Source organism: Oenanthe melanoleuca, chromosome 2, assembly GCF_029582105.1.
Source record: "Oenanthe melanoleuca isolate GR-GAL-2019-014 chromosome 2, OMel1.0, whole genome shotgun sequence".
Lineage (NCBI taxonomy): Eukaryota > Metazoa > Chordata > Aves > Passeriformes > Muscicapidae > Oenanthe > Oenanthe melanoleuca.
In genome coordinates this window covers 56,470,253-56,493,508 of record NC_079335.1, presented here as the reverse complement: position 1 = coordinate 56,493,508, position 23,256 = coordinate 56,470,253, and the positions used below count along the sequence as shown (strand labels likewise).

Here is a 23,256-nt window from a genome sequence, read left to right as displayed (position 1 = left end):
AGCTTCTGACAACTTCCTTTTACCATATGTACTTTTATATTATACACTGAGGAGATACAAAAATACCTCCTCTCAAAACATTGACTGATGACATCTATACAGGAGCTGTGTTGTCCTAAAAATGATCATGACAAATTGAGGTAGTGAGAAGTTAAATTTTTTTAAGTTCTATTTTAAAAGGATTCCATTTTCAATATAATTGGGTTCATGCAAGAGTCACCTTCTCATTTTTGATTACTATTTGTGAATGCTGAGTAAATTAAATGTGGATTTTTTTTTTCCTTATACTATTAATTCACATTAGATAGAGATATTCCTAATATTTTGTTTGGGAAAATCAACAAGTCATTTTTTTGTTCGATTTATGTTCAATGTGTACATGTTTTCATTCTGCATGTGTTTTTCCTTTGTGACAAATCCAAATGCTAAGTGTCCTTATCTTTTTCTCTGCAAAACCTGTTCATTTCATAAAGGCCCTCAGGCCAAGTAGGAATAACAACTACTATAATTTAACACTGTAATCCATCAAAAATCTCTGAAATTGCTTTCTGATATGCCCAAGGATAATTCCAAAGAACAGTTGCTTAAGCTTACTATACTCAAAGTGCTGCACTGACAAGCCACTAAATCTAGTCTCAATTTAGCAAAGAATTTCAGGAAGCCTACATCTAAGCATGTGCCTAAATCCAGGCAATCTCTAGGCTCGGGTACTTACTTAAGAGTAAGTATATTTAAAAACTGTCCTCTACCTTTCTACCTAAATAAGTAAAAATTAAATATCTGTTAGTTTTGGAGAGAAAAACTACTGTTTCTTCAACTCCTTTAATAGATGAAACTAGTAGAAAACTAGTTGTCTACCTTCACATAAATCATGTGGTAGATTTATATCTATTCAGCATTTGTCCATCTGATCAGAATTAAACAAATATAGCCTTAATTAGGTTCAACTTATTCTCTCCACGTTTTTCCTATTTTTTTTATAATATTCTGTTAGAGTAAGCTGAGGATTTTTTTGGAGTTAGAAAACCATGATCAATGATTTTTCTGTCTTCACGTGCTATTCTTCCTCTAGATACCCTTGTCCTTAAAAAAGTTACTCCAAAATTGTCTGAAATTAAATTATTTTCTTGAATCACCTGCTACTTAGAACATAATTAATTCAGATAAGTTGTTCAACTCAGTTGGTCAGTCAGATTTACAAGTTGTAAAATGAAGTGATACAAGTTCTGCAATCATTTGCAGTGAGTACTGGTTCCACTACTTAGATTTAAAATTTGAAATGCAAAATACATTTTCACTGCATTTCTACCACATTCCCACTACAGCTTCTGTTCATGCATCCATTGTCAAAGGGTCTTTTTAAAAATAAAAATAGAGCAGTACTTATGAATATTTTTAAAGATAAAATTCAATAATACTAATAATAATGATAATAATGATAATAATAATAATAATAATAATAATAATAATAGTATTTCTCTGAAAAATCTTCTTGATTATTTCAGATGCACATTGCTTACATGATCACAGCACAGTCTGCAATTCACTAGGGGGATTAATGCCTGACATTGCAGTTTCCTCAAATAGGCTTGTAGAGGAGGTTTAACTTCAATGAGAAAAAAAAATATCTTGGAATACACATTGTAAAATGTACTTCCAATCAATTTTTGGTTGTTGATATATAGAGTGATGAGATGTATTACAATTGAGAATGCCATTGAAAAGGATAAATTCATCATAAAACTGTGAAAATTAGTGAGCAAATACTTTTGATCAACACTTCAAAAATATTGCTCCAAAGGTCATTACACATTAGAGATGCAAAAAGTTTATTTGAATACTTGGATGTGAAAATTCTATGTAATATCCATCAATTTCTGTTAAGAAAGTTTGGTTGAGTCATGAATAAGATGATAAGAAGAGGACTGAGAAATGTTTTTTGAGCATTCAGAATTAAATAAACTGCTTTTTGTCACACATCCATTGTTAAAATTTAGTACTAGCATGACAGAAGCAGGCAGTGTGAAATGTGTTATTCCAGTCACATATCAGTCCCCTAGATGACACTGGGAAGCCAGAAGATGTTGTGTAACAGGACTTACATACATCATTTGCCAGATGTTATCTGATAGTTGAAGCTCAAGAGACAATGTGATCAAATCTGCTGGTTGCAGATTTTGTGGGTTACAAAAGAATGTATTATACTCCTCTTGGTTTTTTTTGGGTTCTTTTTTCCTTTTTTTTTTTCTTTTCCTGTAGCTAATTTCTCAAGTCTATGTGATAATTAATATTAAAAGAGAATGCAGAAGATAATTCCTAAAAATATTTTATTTCTAAATGTTGATTTCATTATGTGGTTTAGACAGATGGTTATTAACTTCTTTTAACTATGAATTCCATTTGAAATTCTAAAAAATAATTTTATAAATTTTTTTAACAAATTACATACTGGCCTAGAACTTTGAAAATCAAATTTGGTAGTTTGAATCTCTGTAATTTTATGTGCATTCTCCACACAAATAATTTTTAATATAATATAGTAATTAGTATTCTAGAATATTGCATATCGGTATATTTAAATATAAATATAGATCAATGATTTACCAAGTACTTTTTAAATGAAAGATTTAATTTATATTTGACTGGCTTTTGGTTTTTTTCTTTCTATCTCTAGAACTTTAAATGACTTTTTTAAATCAAGCTAGGAAAAATCCTGCTGCTTGGCAGTCAAAAACTTGATCTGGTCAAACGAAATTTAATTATTGTCTACTTGTTGGGTAAGCAGCTGACCCCTGCTTAACAATCCTGAAAGCTGTGACTGGCTGTCGTGTTTTGACCTGCTTTTGCTGCAAGTCAAAACTCTTCTGAGATCTCATTCTTCCTAAATATTACCACATCAATGGTAGAACCAGACAATCTCTAATCAGTACCCACTTTGCTGCTCTTTTCCCTGTCTCTCCAGGCACTTACACAGCAATATGGGGTATTGTACAGAGGAGACATAAGGACCAATGAACACTGCTTTTCTAAATTGTAATTCAATGAATCACAATGTCTTTTTCATTAATGTGATGCAGAAGATCAGTATTTTTTTCTCTGTATTAGGCTGAGCCAGTCAGTTAGTGTAGGACTCAATCAATTTCTAAATTCAGCTCAGATTGTGGGCCTAAACCTGCTTCTTTTAGAATCAATATTAAAATTATGAGTAAATCCAGTGAAAAGAAAACTACTGCTTCAGACAGTAGAAATTGAACAGAGAAGAAAAAAATGTAAATCAGTTAAATTCCAAGTAAGCTATAATTTTTAAACATAAAGTCTAAAGTTATGATAATAGAATCAAAAGATTACTAATCTATACTTAATATAATCACTGTTTAGGGATAGAAGAATCTGGAGTTTCTAGGGTAAGGAAAAGTCAGAGGCAGAAGAGTTTTTGAGACATGAATGTGACTCTACTCAAATTCTAGGCTTCAAATCTCCACTTGCTCACAGACTCACTTCTTTGTAATGTTCATTACAAACCAGTCTGAGGTGTTTTTGTAAACACAGAGCATGTGTCATAAATGCTGCTTAGAGAGGACTGAGGGTCCATCAGAAGAATGTTAAAAAAAAAAATAAAAAATATTGGAGATAATATCTTCTGGTTTAGAATTTATGTTCCAGTTGTTTTCTCATACAGGCATGCAGTAAAGAAGATGTTATTCATTAATTTCAGTGGAAATGTTTGGGGCTGGAGTGGGTGTGAATTATGCTTGGTTTACATAGTAAAGCATACAGTAGGACTTTTCTCATCCATATAATAGAAGTCCCAGACGACCTCCATCTTGTTTCTGATAATTTATATCTATTCCAGGTCAGTATAAGGAATTAAGTGTGTTTTGAACTTTCTCTGGAGCTTTTAATTGCATGAAATTGGAGAAAAATTATCAATTTGAACAAAAGTGAATGTCACACTCATGAAGTTATAACCAGCAGGAAGCAAATTAAGACTAAAACCTGGCTCTAAAGCCTAGATTAACCAAAATTTGTCTGAAAATTTTCCTCCCATAATCTCAGGGGAAGCTGAATTTCATAATATTGGAAAAGGAGAAATGATTATTGCATACTTCCAATGTATTATTTATATACTTTAAATATCTGAATGTTTCCTTGTATAATAAAATGTAAAATTCATGTTTGTGGGTAATTTAAATGGGTAATTTATGTAGGGAATTCACAGTTTAACACAGACCTATGTTCTTTCTGATACACCTCCTCAGAGAGAGCTGCTGCCCTACGCAGTTAAAAAGATGAAGAAGCAAAAGTGTTAGAATGTCTCCAAAGACACTCCCCAATATATTCTGCAGCTAAAGTTATTAAAAACACATCTTCTCATTCTGTGCATTTGGGGAAACTGCTGAGGTCAACAGTTCAGTGTACCCTGAAAGGACAGTTTCTAGCCAGAACACCTCCTAAGAGTAGCAGCAGAAGGAAAGACCTGGTGTCACTGAAATTTATACTGCTATGAATTCTTCTAGGACAGAAGACTTACTTTTCTCACAGTTGTTTTTGGGACTTGCTGTTAATATGCCTTCCTCAGCAACTCACTGAGCTGTGTGGCTTTTATAATTCCCCTTCTTGTTCACTGAAAATGTCTGTGGTGAGCATATATAATTACAATTGGAGGTGACAACTGGTTTCAAGAAATTATTTTTTTCACTTTGATATATGCCATGGGTTTTTTCTAAAGAGAACATTCAGGTTCCAGTGGGGATGAAAACCAAGACTTTTTCCCTTAGATCCTAAAGATTTCTACCCTGGATACAAAATACATTTTAAAAACGTCCTGTGACATTGACTTTTTGAATCATACAATGACTGTTAGAGGAGAGTACTAGAATATAATTCCTCCAACAACTTTCAAAAATCTAGCAGTTGCACAGTAAAAAAATGAATGGAGTTTTTTTTTCAGTCTGTGGCTATTTCACTTGTTCCTACTCTAAGGATCTTATTTTCTGTTTTGTCTGTTTCATCTCCTTCTGATATATGGCCAGACGATTAAGCAAGGAGTTGTTTTTACAAACACAATTCAGTTCCCTCTGGTGCTCTCTGACACAATTTTTTGCTTTAGCAAAAGACCACCTGGTGCTTTCCTAGTCTGTAAGAGAAAAATATTTGGAGACAGTGGAAGAATTTTCTTGTTACAGTGGAAAGTGAGCTATTCATATGTGGAAACTAGAGGAGATATTTGAGTTTCTCATTGAGATGAAGTTATCTTCAAAAAGATTTCATCACTGGCATGGCCAGCTACAGCAGGAGAATATTAGTAGTTGTAAACACTGTGTTGTATTTCTTTTTTAATTGGAAATGTACCACAGTGTGCAGTGAGCTACAGGTTATACAATGCTACTTGAAGCAGCACAAGTAGTATATTCTGTTGACTATAATAGCTCTAAAAGATGTAGCTATTGAAAAGAACACTACAGTGAATGTATTATTCTGATGAATATTCTAAAATGAGGTAAAACTAGGAGAAAACATTTCTCCTATGAAAAAACAACAAAGGCTATTTTAAATCACGAAGCTATTCTTATAAGACCCTTCTGTCCTGAGAAATCCACCCAGTGAACAGGTACAGCATAAATATCCTGAAAAGGATGTGCAGATTCTGCACTCAAGAGTACCAAGAAATAACCATGTGTAAATAGGTTCATTCTGCAGAGGTGATGCCTGGTACTCAGTTGTGTCTAAACCTTTGGGCTCATTTTTTCCCCCTAGTATTCTGACATGAACTTAAAATGTTATTTCCTTGGACTGGGCTAGGAGTCATCTATAAAAAACAATGAGACATATCCTGAGCCTTTACTAGTGTCCTGCTTAAATTGCATGACTAGGAATACTTAGAATTCAACATTATTGAGGAAAAGCACCATAGTGTTGCACATCTCTCTTCCTAGTCCAGTTCAGAGACCATTAGTCAATTACAGGAAGCCTCCAGGATATTATCTTGGGGAGACACAGACAAGGTGCTGCCCTTGACTGATAGTCATTTCTGGCAGTCAAGTCAGCTGCACTGTCACAGCAAGGCTGCATTTCTCAGATAAAGTGGACTCCTGAGCTCATTCAGTCTTGTTTCAATATTTTTGGGCAACTGGCAGATAAAGGCATATGCAGCCCTTGAAATATTCATCATAGGATCATTTTTTTCCCTGCACTTCCACACACAGTATGCTGCATAAAGGGAATATAATGCCTAATTGGAGCACTCAGCTGCTAGTGTAAATATTTAACATAATAAAAATGATCTGTCAAATGATCTCACACATAGCAAGGCTCCAGGATTTCCATTCATCAGCCTGAGCATGACATTGTTGCCCATTCTTACTTTCCTTTGTCACTAGGTCAGTTCCAAAAAGCACTTCTCACTTCTGGGATTTAGGAGCACATATCAAAGGGTTGAAACACCCTTTGAAGATGAGACCCAGAATCTCCTGCAACCTTTTGTTTTCTGATATGGTTCCCATCCATAACAAAATTTATGCGTGAGAAAGACCCTGATTTAAAGGGTTTGTAGGATAGACAAGAGGCAAACAGTCTAAAATCTCAAAGCTTGCCAGTGTGTGCACGAAAACAGAAATTTAACTGCTACTTCTGTTAGGTGCTCTGTTCCAGTGGAATTCAATCAGGTGCTTCTTGTCTGTTCAGGTCTCAGTTTGACCAATCTTATCAAGAAGTTATGCAAAGGTATGGATTTTTTTTTTCTTTGGTTTCTTTTCCTTCTTTTTTTTTTCTGACATTGTCTTTTCATTTCCAAATAGATGGCAACAAAACAAAGAAGCACATAATTTTGGCATACAAATGTCCAACTACTTCTAACACTTGCAGTGTATCTCATTTTACTGAGGTCACCATAGCAAGTTTGCAAATCACTATATGTATTAATTACACTATAAAAATACTTTGCAAATAGGAGCTGAGATAGTAAAGTGACAAAAGAAAAAAAAACTGAAAAAAGAGATATTGTAGAAATCAAACTTTTGTGTAATAGTTTGTGATGTTTCCACAATATTTGTCTTCATATGACTTTTTTGCTGATTGGAGGTAGATTTCAAGTGAAATAGCAGGAGTCATGTTCTGTTACATTTGCATTTATGAGCTTTGAGTTCTTTCATGACTGCTTTAAGAGTGAAAAATTTGAGAAGCATTATTGTAGGTTATAAATATGTAGTCTTCAAAACAGCTGCAATTGCTCACAATATTGTCCTTAAAAGAAAACATAGAAAATTAATAGCAAATAAAGCACATAATATTGCCAACTATAATTATTACAGAACTTTCCACAGTGTCTAGCGAACTATATACATATATATATTTATATGTATATAGTTATATATATATATATATGCTTTCTTTGAACACGTTTTAATATCATTAGTAGAAATATAGACATATATATGGAAGTTTCAAGAAGACTACTAATATGAAAAGAGCCATCAGAACAAACTTTATTTTAGGCTAATAAATAATTTATGGGGTTTTGCATAGCCATTTAACTTCATATGGCTTTTCTTCTTATTACTTTTTCTTTGCTCTCCCCAGCAGAATAGCGAAGTTCCGTTTGAACACCACACAAAAAATATTTATGTACAAAATGTTTTTCAATTTTAGAATATATTAGTGATTCTTTGAGAAGATTTTTATGCCTTTAAAATCTTTTGGCCATCTTCTTTCAATATTTTTACTCTCTCATCAAATACTATGATATAAAATACCTTAGAATAATCAAGCTTTTCTGTTCTGAGTTGTGTATGCTCTGCTTTTATAGAGAACTATAACTCACCCCTCAAGAGGGCAAGGCTCCCAGAAATCATTGTAAAAGAACCTGACTTAGTAAACTTCCAGATAAATAACTGGTGGTTTGCTGCATAGTGCAATTCTCTTTACTTTTCTATGAGTATTTACATGCAAAATCAGGTCTCTAATAAGTTCTCTGGCAGGGAAGTATGTGCATGTGTTAAAATTTCTTAAATATTGATGGATAGGAGTTGAATACCTATTTCTAGTCAAAGACAGAGAAGTGAAAAGATTTATCTACAGCTGTCTGATCAGTGAATAAAAGTGGACAGTTTCCCTACTTTTGATTAGGAAATATGCCTTCAACCTTTTGTGACTACTTTCTGTATGTATCCATTTAAAATGGATATTTTTGTATTCACAAATGGCAAAAAAACCCCTTAGGTTTTAAACATCAACCCTTTGTAGTGTGTGATTTATTCAAATAGTTCAAATAATTCCTTCACATCTCATTCACAGAAGAAAAGAGAGAAAAATACCCCAAAAGTTATTCATCACCAGAATTTTGTATTACACATTTCCTTCCTCTTGACTTTTAACTGCACAACAATTGTTCATGTTCTTTACTATGTACTGCACGTATTTGCTTATTGCATTTACATATGTATTGCACTTCAGATATTAAAAAAAAAAGTGCAATTAAGTATACTGTAGTCCAGATATGACCAGGAGCACATAAACTCAATCTTCCATTTTTTAAAAGAGATATTAAAATTTTGACTTATATCTTTTGACTACCACAGTGAGATGTCTATTATTTTTTATCAGTGAAAACAAGAGGTTTGAAGTTCACCAGGTAAGAATGTGCCCAGGTGAATTTTTTATGAGAATCTAGGGAAAAAAGAATAAAATGTGAGAGATTAACTTAAAAATTTTGCCTTTGTAAGAGTGAAAATACTCTAATTTTTCGTTATTACAACATTGCTTTTAAAAGCCCTATGCCGTCTCTCTTTGAAGACAAAGTGAACAGTCTTTATAAGTGTGGATTTTTAAATTCAAAATGTGATCTTTTAAAATTGATTTGCAATAATACTTGCCAGCAGAACATCATGTTGCTAGTAATTAGTTTGAACTTTATGCATTTTCCCTATGTCTTACAGAAATTATCCAAGTAACATAATTTTAAACAATTTCACCTTCTGTGTAAGTGACATGGAGTGAGGTGTTACATGCATACGTGCATGCATGGGTGGGTAAATGTTTCTGTGTGGATGTAACTCAGTGCACTTCCAAACAAGGCCATTAACATGCTTTTTGAAGACTTAATTATTAATTGGCCTCCTGCTTTTCTTTTTAAATTCCATGTTTGCCAGTTGCTTAGAAGAGCCAGACTTCTTACATAGGAACAATGAAATTAAAAATAAAGAAATGCATGGTTTCCATGGAAAATATAGATTCCAAAGCTAGCATCCAAAATCTTTAGAGTCTCCCATGAAGTCCTAGTGGAGCTTTTTGAAACCAGGTCTAAGTATTTAATATTTCTCCAGGCTGAATGTATATGTTCCTGCGACTCAGAGCAAATTTCATAAAACCAAGTCTGCATTGTGATAGAGATTTGTCTAACTTTGGCTGCTACCTCAGATAATAGGTCTAGACTTTTGATTGGTTATTTCATTATTATCCTATTCTATTGTTTAGTTGTCAAAAAACAAGAGGATCAGAAAAGGCTGGTCTCAGAAGGTACCACTGGAGGTTGTCTTGTCCAATCCCCTTTGCAAGCAGGGTCACCTAAAGTTTGCCTAGGATCATGTCTAGGCAATTATTGATTATATCCAAGGATAGAGACTCCACAACCTTTTGGTACCTTGCTAGTCTTGAGTCACCTCATATTGGAGAAGTGTTTCCTGATATTCAGATGGAACCTCCTGTGATTCAATGTGTGCTCATTGCCTCCTGTTCTGTCACTGGATACCACTGGAAAGAGCCTGGCTCTATTCTCTTTGCACCCCTCCACTAGGTTTCTTGTACACTTGGGTGGGATCACCTTTGACCCTTCCCTTCTCCAGACTGACCACTCCCAACTCTATCAGCCTTTCCTCATATGTCACTTAAAAAAAAATTCATGACTCTTTGTTGGATTGTCTCTAGCAACTCCATATTGTTTCCTATTTTGCCTCTGGCTTCTCTCTCTCCTTATGGGTGATCCATCTTATTTTTCACAGAAAGGTTTTCCAGTCGTGGGTGTTTTCCTCATGGAAACATGATTTTCATCTGTCTTTTGGAAGATCTAGCCAGTCAGATTTTATATAACATTAATGTTCTGACCCAGCCAGACTAACAATTTGATTGAATTACATACAGAAGAGCTGCTAAAATCTAATCTATTTAATGGGAGACTATTTAAAAAGCAAATATTTGCTAGTTAAATATGCTCAAACATGAGTGAATTTTAAGCATCTGTGATAATACCTTATTTACAGATTTTGTTTTTATTATAGTAGTATTGATATAATAGTAATATTTAATGAAGGGTTATCACCTCAGGTGCCATAGATTTTATTTCCCTTTCACTCTTGAAACATTGAGAACTTGCAAAGATTAATTTTTTTAAAAACTGAGCAGATCTACCATATTTCTAGAATGTCCACTGATTGTGCATTTCTTTATGTGTTGTTACCAATGTTACTTTATTGTTAAATGAGATCATGCTTTCAGAGATGTTTTTTGGGTCAAATTGTATGGTCCAGATTGTACTTCAGCCTGGATTTTTGCTACGAAGAAAAAATACTTGTTTATAAGAAAACTCTCATGTGGAGAAAATTCTGGCAGGACAGTTTTTGCTTTCTGTTCTCCTATGTACTTTGCTAATGTGATAGAGTGTTTCCAGTAAATCAAAGTAATCCTTGCAAACTCAGTAAAAGGAAAAAATGCAATGGTTACATGAAACACTGTTGGGATGGTAATCTGGACCACAAGTAAAAGTAGAATTCTTTTAAGTATCTCACTTTCAGAGTTAGATATCAGCATCCTGAGTAAATGAGCTGAAATATTTGATTGCATTTGATGTTGTTGGTAATCATATCTATCTACTGATCTATAAAATGTGTAACAATTAATATTAATTGCCTACTCACCTATATTTGCAGTCGTGAAAGTTCATGAGTATTTACTCATTTTTTAAGTTGTGCAACTGTAAAAGAAATTTGGGAAGAACAACGCAGCCTGGTTATAAAGAGGCAATTCAAAAAGGGATTTTACAACTCCAGTTTTTGAAGTCAACACATGTTTAGATTAAAATAAATCTTGCTTATACAACTCTAGACTATTTCATTATATTATCTGGTTATGACTCTTACTGTTCTTATTTGATTAAGGCTAGAAACAAATAGCAGTTTTTGTGGCTTGCTTGTGTGTGAGTTTATTTTTTTTCATTTGATACATCTTCTTCCAAAGTTTCTCTTTTTTACTGACCCGGTTCTGAAACAAGATCAGTTTCATATGTAAATGAGAAAAACAGTGCACAGCATTCATTTTAGGCAGAAAAGCAGTGCAAATGATAAGAATTTCCCAGACAAGATCAGTTTATTCGAAGAAATAATTTCTTGAAATTCTTTATCCTCCCATAATTTTGGTTTGGGTCAGTATCTTCAACCTGAGCCAAATTTTGTGAAATGGTGATTTGTATATGGATGGTTGTCTATATATAGACATAAGCACAGGACTAAGACCAAACTCATTTCATCTCTGTGTTACACCTGACTATAAAAGCATGATACAAGCCCTCTCAGATAGTAAGTACAACCATGTTCCATGCTGATGGAAAACAGCACACTACCTTGTTAGCACAGTGTCTACTAATGGTCACTCTTATGGTATTTTTTCCAGTAAGATCAAATGGATGCTTCTGACAAAGAAAATGTCTCCTCTTGGTCAGTAGGGGTGACAGAGTATTCATAAGTACAAAATTAAGTTCAGATTTCTCTAGTTAAGTGTTATTCTTCAAAATGCAAAATAGGCAAAAAGATTCTGAATGGATCTGTAAATATATCCTCTTTCACTACACTGATGTATTAAAATGCCATGTGGTTAGCCATGTGATGTTCTCACTTGCTAATGTATGCAGGAATATTTTTGTACCCTTCTGAAAGAGGGAGACAGAGAAAAGCAGGATTTCATAACAGAAAAAAAGAACTTGGTATGATAGTATCAATAATTTCTGCATTAATAATTATTGCATTGCCTTTGTTTTGAAACACTTCCCATTTCCAAGAAGTACATGTAAAATTATATAACTAAAATGCATTATAAAATTTGAGCATATTGACATAACATCTAATGACAAACTAATTTTGTCTTTCTCTATTTTTAAGATCCAGATTTTAAGGACCTTGGTGTTTTGAAGCCATTGCCAGGTTGGTATGTTGCTTTCGGGTTTCTTTCTAACTTGGAGGCCTTTATACTCTGCTGTAGAAAACATTTTTGTTTGCTGTTCAGGTTTCATTTTTTCTGGTGTTTTGTTATTCAGTTTGTGAGTTTGAGATGGGAGGACCTGAAGGAATTGTGGAATCTGTACAAATTGTTAAAGAAGGAAAAGCTTCTGAAACTGAAGCAGTAGACTGTAAATGGTACATCCGAGCACCACCCCGATCCAAGGTCAGTCTTTCATCCACTTGCTGATTTGCCATTTAATTTAAGAAATTGACTTTTCTAATATATTGTGCATTTCTTAGTACAGTCAGATCTCGTTTAATAACTTTACAGCTTGAACTGTAAACTATTTTTTCCTTCTGCTGTGGAAGGGTAATTTGTCATCTCAGCCAAAATAACCACCTTTCTTCATAAATGGTGATTTGAGCAGTACTAATGTGCTTTTTGTGCCATAAGTAATTTTCTTAAATTCATCTTTAATTTTGCTCATATTTTTTAAAGAATCAATGTGTGTTTTAAAGTGGGAAGTAATATTATAATTTTAATTTTCAATATATTTAAAACACCTAACATAGGTATAATAACTAAGGGACCACTACTGGCTCCCTGAGGTCATCATTGTTTCTCATCTGGTAACTGTGAAAATGGACCTAAAGAAAATTAATGTTCCTCCATGTGAAGTTCCTTTGGTTTAGAGACAGACAAAAAGAGTGTTCTCGTTTCTTTTCCTCCATAGTCAGCAAGCCAGGGCTTTGTGAGTAACATAAGAGGGCTGCAGTGAATTCAAAAATACTTTTCTTGGATTCCCCTTGATTTTCTCTCTTATCAGTTATGATATGCATTAACTGTTGCTGACTACACTACCACTTCTCCCCTCTTTGCAATAGGAACAGCTTTGTGCCTCCCACTTTCGTTCACTGTGTAAAAGACACCCCACAGTACAGTTTTTGTAGCTGTCTTTAATTGGACAGGAAAAGTTTTAGAAAGTGGAATTTATATGTACACTACTCTCTGCTGTCTTTAAACAGATAAAGGCTTTTTTTTTTACAACATCAGTGTATTTCTAGAAAATACTTGAGTCATATTTTTTTTACTTTTGGATAAAATTAATATTGATAGAGGTTTCCAGTTAAGTAGATGAGCTTCCAATTTTGCTACATGAAGTAATGATATGAGATGGTTGGACTGATGAATGATTATTCCATGTGTTACAGGCAGTTTATATTCATTCAGGGAAAATCCCAGTATTGACACAAGCTTCAGGAAGAACAGATGGAGAGCAGCCCTGCTGAGGTTTTGGGGATATTGGTGGATGGAAGGCTGGACATGCCCCAGAAATGTACACATCCAGCCCAGAAAGCCAGTTGTATCCTGGGCAGCACCAGAGGCAGTGTGGCCAGCAGGGCGAGGGAGGAGATCCTTCCCCTCTGCTCTGCTCTGGTGACACTCCACCTGGAACCCTGCATCCAGCTCTGGGGTCCTCAGCACAGAAAGGACAAGAGACTGCTGGAGCAGGTCCAGGGAAGGGCCAAAAAAATAGTGAAAGGAATGGAGAACCTCTCCAGTGAGGAAAGGCTAAGAGATGAAAGTAGACCCATCCAGAGAAGAGAAGACTCTGTGAAGATCTTATAGCAGCCTTCCAGAACTTAGGGGGAGCCTGTAAGGACAAATAGTTTAGCAGTAGCAGTAAGACAAGGCATTTTAACCTAGAAGAGGGTAGATTTACACTAGATATGAAGATGACATTTTTACAATGAGGGTTGTGAAACACTGGATAAAGTTGCTCAGAGAGTTGGTTGATGACCATCCCTGGAAACATTCAAGGCCAGGTTGGATGGGTCTCTGAGCAACTGGGTTTAGTTGAAAACATCCTTGCTTATGGCTGGGAAGTTGGACCAGATCACCTTTACAGGTCCCTTCAAATTTAAACTATACTATGATGTATTTAAGTATTAGTAGAAAGAAAACAGACAAACACAGAATTGTAATTAGAATCAGCACAGTTAATTAAACCAATAACATTTCCCTATAGTCTAAATTCAAGTTTATGGTCAATCGTACATCATCGTTGGGATGTTCTTAATTTGTCTGGCTCTAAAGTTCTATATGATTCAAAGCCCTGCTAAAAATCCCAATTTTACCTACCTGTAGTATTTATCCATACTTCAGTTCTGATATAAAATTCCAAACTAGGTATTTATATAACTGGAAATACATTGTGTATCAGAAGACTACAGCACTACTACTGCTAGTAGAGGGCTAAAAATTAAATTTCAATAATTCTTGATAAACTTCCATACCTGCATTTAGTTGTGTAGCATTCCAAGCAGTATATCCTAGCTGAAGGGTGCCTGGAAGAGAGGCTAACATGAACGTTTTAGAAAAATGAAGTAATACTGAATTTTATTTAATGTCATCTGGAAGATTTTTTGAAGGTCGTAATAAAATACAATAAAAGGCTTTTGTAAGGAAGAAGGAATACTCTGATGCCCATATCTGTAGGATAACTCAGAGTCCCACACTTTGAAAGAGGGTTTCAGGTTAGATATGAAGGAAGAAAATTCAAACATCAGGGAGGCCATTATGAAAGTTTGTTTGAGAAAGCTGGTTCAGCTGGCATTGACAGTGGTCTGAAAGGTTATTATAACAACCTGTGAAAAATGAGAGAAACATTAATAATCCTACCTCTTGATGGATCCTGCTGTTCCCATCTTACAGAACTTTCTGGGTGGAGAGATTGAGCAATATAAAGGCATATAAATCAGTATTTCCTAATGTGGAATTGAAAGGTTTCACAGCAAGCTAGGAAAAAAAACTTTCAAACAGATATATTTATGTGCACACAGGCAAGTGTATGCATGTATAGATGCACACACATACAGTTATGAGTTTATCATACATACTGGGACAAGGTGAAAAATCTACAGATATTAAGGAAGAAGGAGCAAGTGCATAAATTTTTAAGAAATTTGTATGAAGTAAGGTTTATGATAAGATTGTTTATAGGTCTGATTCAATTGAACTGGAATCTACTGTCCATTTTTTACAGTCAGCTTCCTTTGTCCCTACCTAACCTTGAATTAATGACGTATTCAGTACAATTACTTAGTGACATCATTTTAATTTATGTCAGCTTGCACCTATGAAAACAAGCTCTCCTGCTAAGAACAGTGAGAACTCAGAATTAAACCCACACGTTCCTGTACTCTGGGCTGCACAGTTTGTTACTGGGAATTATGCCTAAAAGGCAAGAGTTTCTCAGAGAGAATTTGTGCTGGACTTTTTCATCTTTAGTTTCTTAATTAAACTGTGCCAGAATGTGAGTTGCCTGCAATTTCATTTGGCGTAAGCTCATCCAGTCTAAACTGTCTGCAGGAGCAAGATGCAAGTCCTTCCCTTGGTTTCCAATTCCAGATTCCAGCCAAGTCTGAGCTCAATATATGAGCAATGAGATCAGCCAGGAAGTTCATTCTTGAGGTCTCCAAGCCTGAGCTTCAAACTGGCAGTCTGGGTCTAATGCTTCTATCCTCACTGATCTGGAATGGGACAGAGAGCAGAAAATGTGTTGCACACACTTAAAATAGAGCCATTACTGATTACCTTATATCACAAACACACACACTCACAGAGAAACAGAAAAAAGTAAATCTGAAATGCATGTAGAACTCAAGTATTTTCTAAGCACAGAAGGCTGCAGAAGGCAGTCTGAACACAACTTACATGCAGACCTAGAGCTTTATGTGTGAAAGTGACTAGTTGAAAAATTTATGTTTCTTGTAATCATTCAAAGTCAGTTCCTGCTGAGTAAGACAGCTGTGAGTTTTGAGTAGAGTAATACTAGGGGCTCTGCACTTCATGTAGAATGTGACTGCAATTAATATTCAGAGCAAGAATGTAAAATTAAGAAGAGAGCTGTTGACTGAAAGTGCTAACCCACCCAGAACAATAAAACTCTGGAGGAACTTCTTCATCTGAAAACTCTTCAGTGTAGAATGAAGCACAAAGAAGGAACTGTGTAAGCTTATTGCACAGTAATTTGAAAAATTTCAGATGCATCATTGGCTGCAAGACGTGGATAAACAAAGATTTTGTATTTAGGAATAGAATATAAGAAAATGAATGGAATTATAGGTTTCTTACTTTCTGTTAAGGGTGAAGTATTGGAGGATAATATCAACAGACATTTTTCTGTGTTGGATGGGTCAACATAGTTTGACAAAGCCTCCCAGGAAGACAGAACCAAGTTCATGCTCAGGTAGCTCTCTTGGGTGGCTAACTTTCCCAGCAAGGTATCTTTGTCATACTTGTTCTTTGAGAGACTCTGTAGAAAAAACAACACAGCAGAACTTGGTAGTAAGGGTAATAAAATATTTACAAATATGTTATTCTTATGTTGAGGGGGAAAAAAAAGTAAGTAGTGCTGTTAAAAATATTTATTTTCAGATGATCTGGGCACCTCAAAAAACAGCATGAAAAAAGGAATTGATTCAGATGTAGTCCAGTGGAAAGAATCTATTCTGGAGGAATAAGCACTAAGTACATTTAGACAGAACAAATAATGGGACTAGCCTCTTTATTTGCACCATGAGAAATAAAATGAAGTTATAAGGTACTTAGGCAAAGCAATGTCTAATTCTCTTGCCCAGCCTGAGCAGGATATTGAACAAAGGTTATAGGATGCAAGACTTAACACAAGAGACTGAGGAAACCCAAAGTGTCAATTAGTGAGTATTATCTAGTTTTGTCACGTTGTGGCAGCACCCTTAACCCTGACCCACCAGTGACTGGTAGTGTGTGTTTCAAGCAGAGCCATTGGGGAGCAGTGGGAAGGGGATGCACAGCACATAGGATGGGGCCAGGATGAGGGATGCCACAGTGCCAGGACATGACTAATGAAACTTGGACAGGCCTGGCCATGGTGGCTGGGGTGTAGAGAGATGGCTGGGCTTGCCCAGGCAGTGGGGCCAGCCCAAGTGCAAGCTGGCCAGCAGCTGGGCAATGGACGAGGCTGGGGTGGTGAGGAATGAGGCTGGGAGTGGGGCAGTGTGACCCAGAGTGACCAAGACACTTGTATGTTTACTAAGGGTTTGTACTGCTGCCTGGCAAGCTGCTGACCAATGGAGGGATGACTCTCTGGGTTCCAGGTGCCTGCCTTCATAGTGAGCATAGTCTGGAGAGAGACTGGATTCTCATTTCCTAGACAGTTAGGAGGAAACATGAGGTGAAGCAAATTGCAGAGATGTGAATGAGTCTATTTAAACTGATCTGACTAAACCAAAACATTTTCTGCTCTCCCATGTGAAGTGGAAATTTTTGCTCTTAGGTGAGACCTGCAAGAAAAGCAGTTTGCATACACTAATTTTTGGAGGCTTCTTTATCAGTTGTAGAAGCTTTAACTAGTGCACTAAAATTTAATAGGAGCCATTTGAGTGGTGATTCTTGAAATGTTACGGAAAAATAAGATTTAAAGGTTGAATAGCCTAACAGCCAGTGACACTTTTGCAAGCTTCAGTTGGTCTCCTCTGAAGAAGCTCTGAATCTTGCTAGCATACAGATAGTGCAAATAATATTATGAACTAAAAAAATCCATCATATGTATATATGGAACAAGGTGAATAAATTATGTTTAAACAAGTAAAACTATTAAAATCCCTTATGTGTTATAGTTTTCTGAGATGAAGGTGCAAGTCAAGTACATGTCTGGAATTATGTATATAGAATCTCTGCTATGAAGGCATGTCAAAAGTAACACTGTCAAAACCTCCCTTTTAAGTTACCATGAATCTATCCCATTCAAGTATAGAAATATAATGGAACTCAGCATCCTCAGAGCTATTAAGAAATGTAATTTTAAAAAACTATTAAAGAAAATAATGAAATGTCTGCTAAAGAGATCAGCAGAATCAGAATTTGATCTCCAGTTTTCAGTGTTAAAAAGCAGAACAGCACCAAGGAGCTGTAAATGTTGCTTACTTGTGAACATTTTTGGATTGTAACTGGAAAAAAGTTAGGATGACTTGACAGAGTAAGTGTCAGCTATTGGATAGTCACAGAAGTTTGAAGAAGCAAATAGGATAAAGCAAAAAAATCCAAAGAGCTTCACCTGTCTAGAAAAGTGGTGTTCCAATATGTGAGCCGTGGCTGTGAATCACAGTATCTAAGGAGTACCCCATAAAATTGTCATCTTTGACAGACAATATCCTCCAAGCTCCAGAACAGAAGAAAATATGAGGTATGGAGCTCTCTGTCTTCACATCATGGTCCCAGACTAGTAACAGAAGGACCAAAAATGTAGAATAATCTCCCAAAATAACAAACAAAAATCCAAACAGATCATGTATTGTTAACACTTCTGCATTGAAGTAATGTTGACTGGAAAAAAAACCAAAAACATCCAAGCAAGAATACAGACCACTTCAGATGACAAATTCAAGCATCATTGATAATATGCTTTTTAGGCTGGTGTATTTGGTGTCTGGTTGCCTTGAAGGAGTTTAATTAGTGTTTCACAATCTGCTTTTTAAGAAAATAGGTTTCCCAGGCCTAAATATTGGAGGTATCATCTTGAAAGTATTTTGTTAATCCCACGGAGCTGAAAAAAGATGTAGAATAAAGCAGGTGCTGTAACTGATCACTGAGCAATGGGAGAATTTAACCCAGCCCTGTGCTTGTAAGAGAATTGGCTGAACCTAGAAGGTGAATATGCAAAATCTGGACATTACACTTGGATGAAGAGGAAATTTTTCTCTTATGTCTAAATTACTTTTGGCAGCTGAAGGATGGCTTTTTGTTTGGTTTGGTTTTAGGCGACTGAGTGTCTGTGCAGATATATTAAGTCTGATATGCTGGGATATGGTTTGAAGCTTTTCCTGACTGTCTTGATCAATCATGTTGTCATCCCTAACCTTCAGTGATTGATTAAAAAGCAGAACTCATCAAAAGTGATTCACTATGAGGAGATTATAATCTGACCATTTTACTGGGGTGATATATTATTTGTAGTTTATAACCATTTTGGATTTTTTTTCTAATATGTTTGGTCAGCAATTTTTGCTGTTTTCAAATTTAAATGAAAAGAAATAGTAAAAATTTCCCAGCATATCCTTTTTTTATTATTATTTACGGTGGCAATACAAAACTTACAGGTGACAAGAAAATTATTTAAAATATAATGTGGCTGAGTGCAAATTACATATACCACAGTTGCAGTGAGGCTTTATCAGTTTTGTTGCTAATGACATTGGCATTTGCAGTGACATCTCAAAACTCAGTTAATCTAATACTTGAGCAGCCCCCTCTGCTAAGTAATGTGGAGCTGATGATTTGACAAAAGTGTCTTATTAAAACTTTGCAGCAAAAATGTGAAAGAAGAAGATATGGCAGTTATGCTGCTTCTTTCAAATAACATGTTCTGTTCAGCAAGAATGCCTCGATTACGCTAATACAATGTGCCAGTGTCTATGGAAAAGTTCGTTCCAAAATCTCCTATTGGCATCAATGGAAAAATGTTTAATGAAGGCAGATGGTGGGGTTTGAGTCTGTGACCTCTTCATTTAGTTTTCTTTCAGAGGAACAAAGTTTCTTATCCACTACTGCTAGGAGCAATGGCTGAGATATCTGTAAATGAAATAACCAGTAATATTGATAATTTTTCCCTCACTTTCTGATGAATTTGTTATTACTAGTAAAAGTAATGAGAATATTGCCACTGATTTTAGAAAGCTATGTATAAGGAACATTTTGCATTAGATAAGAGTCTTTCTTATAATCAGTTTTATTCTTTCCTTGGGGAACTCAATTTATTACTAGTCATTTTCTTCTGCCAGTGTGGGTCTTACAGCCAGTGACAGGAACAATGGCAAATATATAGCAATGAAACCATACAAGTTGGCAGAGGCGTGCAGATGCAATTAAATTATTCCAGCTTTTTAAAATAAAATCTGATCCAGTATCAGGTTGTCAGTTTGTATAATCAGTTTCCAGTTTTTAAAAATGCACTGCAGTATTAAGCCAAAGGTCTGATTCAAATAAATGGGCTGGAATATACCCATCGATTTCAGGGTGTGTTATATCAAGTCCTCAATATTTTATAGAAAGTTCTGGGAGTAGTCATCTCCAAAGACAATTATGAGAATGAAGCTCCAACTCACCTCAGAATATCATGAACTTATTTTCTCTAATTTGCAAAACTTCATGTCATTGGAGAAAGGGCCATCTTTCTTCTACAAGATAGACATAGATTTTTAAGTGAAATATTTCTTTTTAGTGGTTCCACTACCCATCAGGTCTATATGTTATGCTGTTGGCTGATTTCCCCACACAGTGGAATGAACAAGTGTGACTGACAGCAGAATTCAAGCTTGGGAAGAACTGAAGTTTTTGGCTTCTTCACTGAAAAACTAAAAACAAAATGCTGAGTTATTTTTTCTCTTGATTCCTTTTCAGTATTTATGACTGCTACTCTAAGAAATATTTTACTATTTTATAAGGCTAGTGTGCCTCCAGAAACTAAAGAATGTCAAATGATAAGCCCATAGAAATAAGATTTTGTCTGTACTGCTATATGAACAGTGTTTTTGAACAGATCAGGAATAATAGATGAGCGCTGGAAATTGCTGGGAGAGCTGATATTTTGTAACCACAGTGAGGATTAGCACACATTTCTTGTAAGAATGAAAACTCATAAATATTACATCAAAATTACAGAAATGGGATACCCTTTAAAAGAAATGTGCTTTTATATATGCAATTGTACATATAAATGCATATATAAAAGGCATGAGGATAGAAATAGAGAACATGTGAACAAGTGTACACTGCCTTTCACCCAGTAAGTATTGTTTTATTATTGTTCTGCCATCAGATTAATATAGTATAATATGAGCTTTCCTGAAGAGGGGAATAGATAAAAATGTGATGTGTTACATTCCACTGTAACTTTGTGGTCTATTATATATATATATGTATATATATACACACATATATATATTCTCATATATTCACATATATATATATATGAATATATATTCATATATATATGAATATATATATGAATATATATATGTATGTATATGGCATATAAATATAAATGGTGTGCATATGATAGGCATATATAGACAATAAAACTAATGATTCATGACAAAGCATGTTGCAAGCCTTCTGTTCCCAGTGAACCATCTATCTGACATGTTTCTCTTGCTGGGAAACAGTCACATGTATGAAATATTGTATAATCAGCTGCAGGATAATTTCATTGCCTTACCTGTGAGAAGACTGGCAAGAACTGGGACACCTGTCTGAAGCAGACTGACTAGGTTAATGGAGAAAAGGAAAGCAAGGGGCACATTTAATTCCCCAGGTTATGCAGACAATGGGCTGTCTCAGCAGCTTCCCAGGACACACTGGGTGCCAGGGTTGCACAGGGGCTGTACACTCTTGCTTGAGGAGGAGGATGTGTCTGGGACCCAGAAGCAGCTTTCTGGTCCTTCCCAAATATGGCCCATTGGTGGGTGTTTGTGTCATGGCTCTGCCACTTCCCAAACCTCCCCTCCCACATGGGATCCCCCCACATGGGATCCTTCTCTGTCAGCACAATGGTATGTATAATTTCACTGTTTTACTCAACAGCCAGTAAAAGAAGTGAGAAACACTATAAAAACTATACCTTGATATAAGACACTTCCGTCTCAATATGTCTTTGTGTATTTCTGTTAGTTGTTCTGTTTTGTAGAGACCAATACAAGCAGATTCCTTAATTTATAATATGTAAACTCCAGGATATATGGTGAAAATAAAATACACTTAACTGCATTTTAATTGAAATATATTCCTCTGAACTCTTCTGAAGGATGGAAATGATGGAATATGGGCAAGGGTTACTGTAAGGATAACAGATTAGAAAAACAATGTGTACATTTATTATACTTAATTTCATTTGCTAGTAAAAATGTCTCACAAACATTCTTTTCAGAGGGACACTTATGCAAACCATAACAAGGAATGAAATTATACCATAATACACTACCTTAAAAGGCCCATTAAGAAACCTGAGCTATTATTAAACTATGGCAGACTGCTTGAGAGCACATAATTCTCAAACCATAAGAGTTTTTATATATTAATGAGGTGAAATTATGAGTCTTGTTGCTTGTGTACTTTTTGCCAAGCACAGAAGCCTATTAAGCTTTTGTTCTTTGCATATAAAAAGATACCTGAGTTAATAAAATTGTTTGAAAATAAGTATATTTGATATCTAATACAGTGAGGTTTCTTTTTCAGTAATTTTTTTCAAGTTTCACAGAGCATACTGCTCTATGTTGTGTATGCTTACTGTTTTTTATACAATTTCTGCCCTAATTCACATTTCTGTATACTTCTCCTGAAATCTCATGAGTACCCTTGGCAGTTTGATTACATATCATATCTATTGAAAATAGTACTTGCCTTCTCTGTGAATTGAATATTTGATGTTGCTTTTATAATCAATTGCTTTTAAAATTGATGTTTTTCCCTATTAAAGTCCATATACAGTCAAATATCAAATAGTAGCCTTTTATCCTCATCCTTGCTTCTTTTTAGGTAGATGTAATGAGTTCATTGCAAAGGACAATATAGCTATTAATTTATGAGACAATTTAGCTTGTATGCAAGAGACATAGATTTCTAGGAGTTTCCACAAAACATGTTTTATTTCATTTTTATTTTATTAAATTATGGAAATGTATGCCATAATGCTTTGTTTAGAAGACCTGAGATGGTGGCCAGATCCTTGAGGAAATATATCAAGATTAATGATGGAGCTCTGCCTGGCTCTCAGATTCTCACTTCCTGAATCAGTGTAGCAGAAACATGTAAGATGACACATTGACTCTGGGGAGGGAGCAGCAGTGATTTGCCTTATTATTTCACATGTCAGTCATGTAATAGAGCAATATTGTGCCAAGCAGTAGAAGAAGAAATTTCTAGCTTATCTGTCCTTCAGCTTGAAGAACCATTGTACATAGTTCTGAAAAAACAGTATCTATTTGGAAATTAGGATTTTACTGTGGATAAAAA

The 23,256-nt window shown here is 35.1% G+C and overlaps 1 protein-coding gene across 1 annotated transcript in view; it reads left to right on the top strand.

The window, feature by feature from the left end:
- NETO1 (neuropilin and tolloid like 1) overlaps nucleotides 1–23,256 on the top strand; it is a 61,993-nt gene that overhangs the window by 21,021 nt on the left and 17,716 nt on the right. The window contains exons 5-6 of the mRNA XM_056484322.1: nucleotides 12,144–12,185; nucleotides 12,299–12,426. Coding sequence (XP_056340297.1) covers nucleotides 12,144–12,185; nucleotides 12,299–12,426 — 170 coding nt within the window. The remainder of the gene's footprint in view (nucleotides 1–12,143; nucleotides 12,186–12,298; nucleotides 12,427–23,256) is intronic.